The sequence below is a fragment of the Parasteatoda tepidariorum genome, chromosome 9 (assembly GCF_982258835.1).
Source record: "Parasteatoda tepidariorum strain Cologne lab strain chromosome 9, Ptep-v5.0, whole genome shotgun sequence".
In the NCBI taxonomy this organism is placed as follows: domain Eukaryota; kingdom Metazoa; phylum Arthropoda; class Arachnida; order Araneae; family Theridiidae; genus Parasteatoda; species Parasteatoda tepidariorum.
The window spans coordinates 94,848,755-94,857,889 of record NC_141763.1 but is presented as its reverse complement, the minus strand read 5'-3'; the positions used below and the strand labels follow the sequence as shown (position 1 = coordinate 94,857,889).

Genomic DNA, 9,135 nt, shown 5'->3' with positions numbered 1-9,135 from the left:
CTGAATAATAAAATTAAAAAGCATTATAATAACATTAGTTAAAATGATAAGTATAACCAAAACTGTTATACTTTGTATCTTCATATTTATTGATCTTAAAAAAATAAAGTAACGAAAGAGTTGAAGCAATAAAATAGCTGAGCAAAAAAAAATTTTTTTTCTTTCTGCAGAATTCTATTCTAAAGATACTTTTCTTGTTCATAAGAAAGGAAAGAAACACTCCTGATACTTCTGTTCTCATTTCGAAATTTTTAAAAAAAATTGCCAATGACTGGCTTGCTTCAGCTAGAATTTTAAATTGATAAAATAAAATAAAAAAAAATAATAATTCTGAAATCACAGAAGTTTAAAAGATATTTCGTTCTAGAAATGATGTTTTTTCTATCATTTCTTGAAAGAACACCATAATTTTTAGAGAACAGGATAAGAAAATTTTATATTTTTATAAAATAAGACTCTGAGTAGGGATTTTGCTACAAATTCGGATATTCCGAACGCCATGAAATTGGGAGGGGGATTCCATTTTAAAAATTAAATTTTTTGGCGACCTAAATCCATGACTTTCCATGATTTTTTTTAGAAAATAGTTCAAATCATGACAAATTTTGTTCAATTTTGTTGACTTTCCAAGTGCGCGGATACTCTGCCAAGAGCACTAACAAGCCATAATAAATTTTTTTTCCTTTTTTTTTAAAAAAAAAAGGCCCTTTGTTTCTTTGGTAAATGAAGCTGATTCTTAATTTAACCACAATATCTGACATAAAAATTTAAAAAAATGCTAGAAAATTCTTCTTTTTTTCCTTCCAGTTTCATTAGTCATGCTAAGATAAGATTATTTTAAATATTTATTATTAAAAAAAAATCTTTCTTTATCCTTAAGCAATGAAAGAGGGGCAAGTTTTGTTAAATATTTTACATTTTTTAAATTAAGAAAATATTCTAGCATATTGTTTAGGAAAAAAAAATTGAAATCAAAATTTGCTTCTACTTTCAAAACACAAATGTGGATTAATACTTTTACCTAAAACAGTTTGCATCTTTAATAACAAAACACTTAAGAATTCTATTTATCAGAAATTGAAATCTTTTAAAATATTATAATTAAAGTAGTAACTTTATAAATACACGTGCGTAAGCTAAATGAATAATTTCTTATTTTATTTGTTTTAATTTAAAATTTTTGTTTAAACAAATGCTGCACATAGTTATTTCAAACAAAATTATTTTACGTATTTTTGCTTGAGTAGAACGTTTAAAATTGAGGGACTTAGGTTTTAGGACAACATTAACGTCGATAACGGCCACATAGCATAAGTAAGTGGTGATTTAAAAATTGTCTGTAAGAAAATTGAAATTTTTTGATAGGTATTACAACTGTAAATTCGTTCAACACTTTTCCTTCGAAAATGCACCCCATTTTCTTATTTTTATATTAAAAAGTTGGAATTGTTATGAATGTTTTATAATGTTGAGAAAATTGCTTGATTTGTTTCTAGTTTGTTTCTTAAAATTTTCAAGTTTGTTTCTTAATTTTTTTTTCCTATCAGAAATGAACCGTGTAATGTTTACCATACTTCGAAAAATGCTTGAAAAGAAATGTCTAACATCATTGATATTAAGTATTTTTAAAAATCTTTTTAAACTTGAAAAATTTTGAAAAAAAAATGGCTTTAGTTAAAAATGTTACAACTAGCCTCTGGAGTAAAATGTCCTAATTTCGTCCCATAGCCTGGTGTAAATGTGGTTACAAACCCTACTTTATTCAAAGGTAATATTTTCAAATTAAAGTGTAATTCTCTCTCTTTTGTATAATTCTCAAAGACATATTTAACAAATTACCAAAAATTTCACAAGATAAAATTTAAAAGCAGAAAAACACTGGAAATTTTTATTGCTAACATAACTGTAATGTATTTATTTATTATGTTTTTTGGATCAAAAATGTTCTCCTTAGCAAGCTGTAGTGTGAAAGAAGTTTTTGAGGGGGCACACATTTTTTATTTATTTATTAGTTAGGTTACTACTTACCTAAAAAATCAAGTTCAAAAAGTTTCAGTAAAATTGAAGAATATTCAGAATTCACTCAAATCATTTGAATTTTTCTAAATACGGATTATCTAATATTTACGACTTTTGTCGAAAATTTATTGGATATTTAGGAATGTTTGTATACTTTAAGTCCATCTATTTTCAAAACAATCTATCATTCTTTAGCCAACTTATACCTTAAACCAACTTACCGGTAATACTTTGTTTTTGTTTAAATTTGATAAATGTGCCAACCTTTAAAGAAAAATGCATTACGCAAAATATCTTACTTTAGAGAAATTTCAATGATTCGAGCAGCCACGAAATATTCTCCAAATTCGCCTGCTTGAACTTGATTTTTTAGGTAAGTAGACAAGTTTAATCAACAAAGACACAAAAACTTACTTTTTGTTTGCCTAATCAACTAAACAACTGTAATATGAAAAAAATATTGCATTTATTACAAGAACCATAAAAAAAGCACACACACAAATTCAAAGAATATGTTATGTTAAAAAAAAAATTTTTAATTTAATTTCTTACCACATTAGGAAAATTTCAAAAACTAGTGGGCTGCGCCCCCTGCTCGCTAACGCTCGCCAACCCCCGAAAATTGCTCCGCAATCTTATATGATTTGCTCCGCAAACCAAGCTCGCTTCGCTCGCTACTAACTTCGGTACATTGCAAATGCACAAAATTCTAAGAATTCAAAACAATCATTCAAATCCATATAACATCTTTTTCTTTGAAAAAAAAATTACATCTTTTTAGTAAATACTAAGTCATTAAAATAAATTTGAATTCAAATAAATGACATGTAATTCGTTAAACTTATTATAAATGTGCTATAGTATAAAATCTTAAGATAAAATTTCTAAAACTGATATCTCTTTAAAAAGGTTAAAATTTTAGCTATAATTAAGTCTATTAAAAATTAAAATAAGTGAATTTTAATGGAAAAACCTGCATAAACAAAAAAATTCTAGTAAAACAAATAAATTCGTGACATAAATCAAAAATTGTCAAATAAATTCGTGAAAAAAAGCGCTTTCGACAAAATATTGAAATAGAGATCTATCGACAAAGACTATCACTTCTGCCTTGCTTATGCTCCCCTGGTTATTTCAGTTTCCGTTTTTAAAAGCGCTATATGTTGAGCCATTTCAGCTAGGTTTGGCATGTGACATTTTTAGTTGCAATCATTGGTCGAGTTTCCAGCGTTGCCATTCGGGGAGTTGTAATGAGGCTTTTTTTTTATCGCCGTGTAAGAGAAATATATATATAGATGTACTGAAAATTATTAGGTAAAAAAAATCAATTTTATAAATAAATCAATATTAATAGCGTAAAATGGTAAAATAATTTGAGAAAAAAAATAGGTGTAAAATTATAATAACAGTGGTAGTAATAACAGAAAAAAAACAGATTGGCAAACTTACATAAATATTTGCTCAGTCAGATGGCAGTACTGTGAAACAAATTTATTACATAAGCTACAAAAAAGAGGTTTTTCACCTGTATGAAAATGTTTGCGTTTAGCCAACTATTATGAGAGAAACTTTTATTACATGTACTTTAAGAATTAGATTTCTCTACAGTATGAATATGGTTATGCCTAGTCAAAGAGTGTTCGTGTGAAAAAGTCTTATTGCATATACTACAAGAAAAAAGTTTCTTCCCAGCATGAACATGGCTGTGCTTAGTCAGATCACCACAATGTGAAAAAGTTTTATTACATATACTACAAGAAAAAGGTTTCTCTCCATTATGAACACGGCTGTGCTTAATTAGATCATAACGAAGTGAAAAAGTTTTATTACATATACTACAAGAATAAGGTTTCTCACCAGTATGAGAGCGACTGTGCTTAATCAGATCACCATGATGTGAATAAGTCTTATTACATATACTACAAGAAAAAGGTTTCTCACCAGTATGAACACGGCTGTGCCTAATCAGATCACTATGATAATAAAAAGTCCTATTACATAAACTGCAAGAAAAAGGTTTCTCACCAGTATGAACACGGCTGTGCCTAATCAGATCACTATGATGTGAAAAAGTCTTACTACATATACTACAAGAAAAAGGCTTTTCAACAGTATGAACACGGCTGTGCCGAATCAGACTAGAACGACGTAAAAAACTCCTATTACACAAGTCACAAGAATAAGGTTTCTCCCCAGTATGAAAGCGCATGTGTGCATTAAGGTGGCAATTCTGAGAAAAAGGCTTATTACATATACTACAAGAATAAGGTTTCTCACCAGTATGAACAAGCTTGTGCGTAGTCAGATGAGTATTACGTGAAAAACTCTTATTACATATACTACAAGAAAAAGGTTTCTCACCAGTATGAACACGGCTGTGCATAATCAGATTACTATGTGAAAAAGTCTTATTACATATACTACATGAAAAAGGCTTTTCACCAGTATGAACACGGCCGTGCCGAATAAGATGATCACGACGTGAAAAACTCTTATTACATATACTACAAGAATAAGGTTTCTCACCAGTATGAACACGGCTGTGCGAAGTCAGATTACCCTTACTTGAAAAATTCTTATTACATATACTACAAGAATAAGGTTTCTCACTAGTATGAACATGTCTGTGAGCATCTAAATCTTGCTTCTGCCAAAAACGCTTATTGCATACTTTAGAAGAAAAAGGTTTTTCATCATCATGAACATCAAGCGTAAGTAAGTTGTTGCTCATTGAGATAGATATTCTTCCACTTTGTGTTATTTGTGTGTAGCAAAACACACTTACTACACTTTCACTTGAATTGAAATTTTTGAGAATGTTTCTCTGTTGAATGAATGATGGAAATACTTATGGATGCAGAATGATCTGAAAGCAAAAGGAAAAGAAATGTAAAGTTCGGAAAAAGCAATGAAAGCACATTTTTAATTAATCAATTAAATGTAACTGCATATTATAAAATATATTTTCATTAACTAAATTTTGTAACAAGTTGTATGAAACTGCATATTGAATGATGGAAATACTATCGGCACATAGATTTTTTTATCAGCTTTACTCCAAGATGGACAGGGCATTTAAAAAAAAAGCTATATTTTGAAAAGAATTTAATTTTGAATATTTGGCCTATTGTAACTTCTGATCAGACAGAACGACAAAAAGTAATAATAGTTTTTTTTAATATTCCAAAACGAAAAGTGAGAAAAAATGAAAGCTGTTTTGCTAATTAAAAAAAAAATTCTTTTTAATGATTTGTCATTATAATGAGTTTTAATTGCTACGGATTTCTAAGCTGAAAAAATGCAGTAACTTTGAACAAAAAATTTTAATGAATATCTTTAACAGGGGTTACAAAAAAATTATCTTCACGATTAAAAAATTATAAGTCTAAAAAAAAGAAGAAAAAAATGTAAATTAAATAAAATTAAAGTAATCTTATGTGATATGTTTTTCTACGATTTCATCTTTAATTATTTTCGCGTCTCTTTTGGATACCACTTTGATTACTACTCTACCTTCTTTAATTCTTCTAATACCTTTGACACCAGTTTGGATTAATATGTGCTTTAAGAGATTTTTCTGTCCCTTCTGGAGTACAAACAACGATCGGACGCTGTACGAGGACCCCACTTTAGGAGCTCCATCTTGTATGTTACTTTTTGCAATTTCCGAATATTATTTTTGCGCTTTTCTAAATTAATTGTTTGAAGGCGATCTGCGCTTCATCTTGGAGAAATTCTCCCTAATAAAGTTTAGAAAACGATCATTTAGCTCTTCTGACGTCCTCGACCATTCTTTCTGTGGCCATTCAAAGGACACGTCGAAATCCTCCGGAAGAGAATCCTTTTTCTCACTATCACTCGTGTGTCAGCTTCTGTCTTAAAGCTGAAAATGATTTCAAAGAGGTTTGTTCATTAACGCTATAGCCGGCACAATTCTGCTGTCTTCTGTCTACGATAGCTACCTAATGGACAGGTGTTACACCCGCGTACTATGTTGAGATGCAGAGAAGGATATTGTTTGCTGGTTAATGATGGTATTTAGTAGACGTTTTAAGAATTGTCCGTTAATATAAGAAAAATCTCGATTCCTTCATTGCATTTTATTTGCGTTACATAGTGATGAAACTCAAATGATTGTAAAATTGTGTGAGCAACTAAATTACATTTAAAATGTTAACCATCTCAAAATATAAAATTACATTCGGAAAAAAAAATCTACTGGGAGGAAAAATGTTTGCTTCAATTTATAAGATGTTTTTTATTTCCACAAGTAAAGCACTGCTTTTTTTTCCCTTCCTTTTTTAAAAGATGAAGAAAAAAAAAATAGTGCATGGAGTCCCTCCGCGCAGAAGAAGTTAAACTTCGCAACCTGCGACGTTTATTGTAGAAGAATCAGCAGTCGTAGAAGGATCACTAGTTCAATTCAACGTCTCTTTTTCCTGCAACGCTCGCTTCCGTGCTCTGTAATCACGGTAATATTGTGCATTTTCCCCTCTTGAACCAGTGGAAGTGCTTGTGGTTGCCTCATCGTCTCGCCCAGGGAAATGTATTTGTATTAGTAATGTATGTGAATGCGTCATAATGTAATTTCAGAAGAGAAAACCTAACAATCAATTGATATTCACAAGAGACGTACCTTGACATAACACATAACCTTAAATCTGTGGCATTCTCCGTGGGATTCGCGATCGCAACGCTCGAGTACGTCCTCTATCGAGAGCCTGTAAATATCAGACATTAATTTATCACGTTTTCATTTAGTTCCATCAAAATCATCAGCCATGACGGACGCCATTTTCTTAGCAGCAAATAAAAATCAAAATTTCCCTAAGGAACAGCTGAAGAACTTGAAAAAACTAACCAGAACATGCCAAACATTGGAAGAACAATTTATCAATAATTTTTACCTTTCTATTACCAACAACATAACTTACAATTTCATGATCACTTGCTGTTACAGATGTGTATATTACGGTAAAATAATTTTTTCTGTCTTCGATTCAATACAAATTAAAATGAAGTCAACATTGTTTTCGTCATTCCAATGAAGAAATGTGAATTCAGAACGTCAAGAACTGCAATAGTTATAGAATTCTTCTTTGTTTATAGAACAGTATATATTTCTGTATCTATATAATTCGGAAAACAACAATAAAGAATCAACCAAATTACTTGAAATAGTATCATTTGTGCTGATGATTAATAAATTTTTTATCGTTTTCTTGTTAAGTATTTCTTAGTTTTGAAAGAATAGATAATTTCAACTAGAATTCAGTTGTTCTGTTTTTAAGCTACATATTCAAATTCATATCGAGATCTTACAATTATAAAATTTTGATGTGTGGTATGTTATCTAAAAGTAATAAAAGGATAATCTATGCACATATTATTTGAAAATAAAACTTTCAAACGAAGAACATTTCATTTGGAACTCTACGGATTTATAAAGAAGGTAAGTGTTATGATTTTTATAATAAAAAATTAGCTTGTAAAGCTTTTTTTTCTTATTTGATGATAGTTCTCTAAAGAATGGTTTCTTACGACTGATTAAGAACTATAAGAATAATAAGAAAAGAAACTATATGAAAGTTTTTATTTCAATGTAAAGAATTCTTAAAACCGTTTTTTATCCTAAGAATTCTTTATTTTCCGTTTCATAGTTTATAATTTTCTGATAAAAATTGTTGTCAAAATACTTTTTTTGAAAACATAAATGGTATAACATTATGTGTTTATGTATACTTCTTGCATATTCTAATGTTTCAAGTAATATGATTCAGAAAAGTATGAATAATAATTCAGTACTTATGTATTAATGCCACAGCAGCTACAGATTTGGCTGTTTTTAAGTGCCGCCAATCTACACCTAAAATTTTTGTGACAAATCATAAAACGAAAAACTTTATTTAAAATCAAAGTAGTTTATCGGATTTCGGTGGACAATGGGCAAAATATTTCGCTCCAGAAAAAATAAAATTGCATCTTGTTCTATTTTTGGCAAATCCCAAAGACGCATTTTCGTAGCACTAAAAAATGGTAACAAAAATCGAAGAACAAATCATTTTGGAATTCTTCTGATTTATAAAGCAGGTAAGTGTTAATTTTTATAAAATAAAAAAATTTTACTTTTAAGTAGTTTTTTTCTTGATGATAGTTTTCTATAGAATGGTTTTCTACGTCTGATTATGAATCAAAAAAGAAAAAACATGAAAGTTGTTTATTTTAATATAAGGAATTTTGAAAATTGTTTTTTTTTTTTTTTGTATCGTAAGCATTCTTTACTTTACGCTTTTCAGTTTCTAAATAATGATTTTTATTAAAACTTAAAATTTTTTGATAAAATTACTTGTCAAAAAACTTTATTTACAAAATTAAATTACATAAAATTATGAAGCTTATGTATACTTTTTGCTTATTTTAATGTTTGAAGTAATATGATTCTTAAAACTATGGAATGTAAAGTTTAAATAGGCCTTTCAGGTTATATCATTAAATTTAGTAAAACTATTTCTCAGGCATTAGGTTTTAACTCTAATAAGAAGATACATATTTTTTTCTGTTTATTTACAAATATTTTTCAGATGTGTTTTGGATGTTCCTTCTTTTAAAAAAAAAAGAGATACCATCTTGTTTTCGGTTGTATAAGAAAGGATATCAAACATTTTTCTTTTTTAAATTTAATATAGATAATTTTTTTTAAATTCACATTAAAGAAGGAACGTTACAATGCTACACGCTACATTAAAGACGTCTCCAGAGTAACTGAATGACGGTTCATATAGAAATCACAGGTATGCGTCTCATACAACAACGCCCCCTATAGTTCGTTGCGATCGCGAATTGTTCTCACTTATTTTTTACAATTGTTATCCACTAAATTTGAAAATAAAAAATACTACCCTATTAAATTATATTTGTATCAAAACAAACTAAAAAAATATTTATAGAAAAACAATACTTTTATGACTTTTATTATTTTTATGCTTGTGAGAATCAAAACAATATGGAAATGAATGAGGGAAAACTGGATCCTACCACGTGATTTCCCGGCCAATAAAAATGTAACGTTAAACGTTTAACGCAACCTTGTTGGAAGTCGCACAAGAAGTATAACTT

General features: G+C 28.9%; 1 protein-coding gene across 1 annotated transcript; it reads right to left on the bottom strand.

Moving 5' to 3' along the window:
- Positions 1-2,466: 2,466 nt before the first annotated feature.
- LOC147804353 (uncharacterized) lies at positions 2,467-4,885 on the bottom strand. The gene is made up of 3 exons (XM_087152405.1): positions 3,805-4,885; positions 3,321-3,722; positions 2,467-2,593 (listed from the first exon to the last, which is right to left on the bottom strand). Exons 1-2 carry the CDS (start codon positions 4,748-4,750, stop codon positions 3,649-3,651), a joined length of 1,020 nt encoding a protein of 339 aa, XP_087008531.1. The 5' UTR covers positions 4,751-4,885; the 3' UTR covers positions 2,467-2,593; positions 3,321-3,648.
- Between the last annotated feature and the right edge of the window lie 4,250 nt (positions 4,886-9,135).

Bases quoted from the DNA above. Each gene is read 5' to 3' on its own strand.
- LOC147804353 (XM_087152405.1), bottom strand. From the start codon at position 4,750: ATGAGCAACAACTTACTTACGCTTGATGTTCATGATGATGAAAAACCT. The intron at 3,723-3,804 runs GTGTTCATAATG...GACTAAGCACAG, and splicing joins TGATCTAATTAAGCACAGCC to CCATGTTCATGCTGGGAAGA.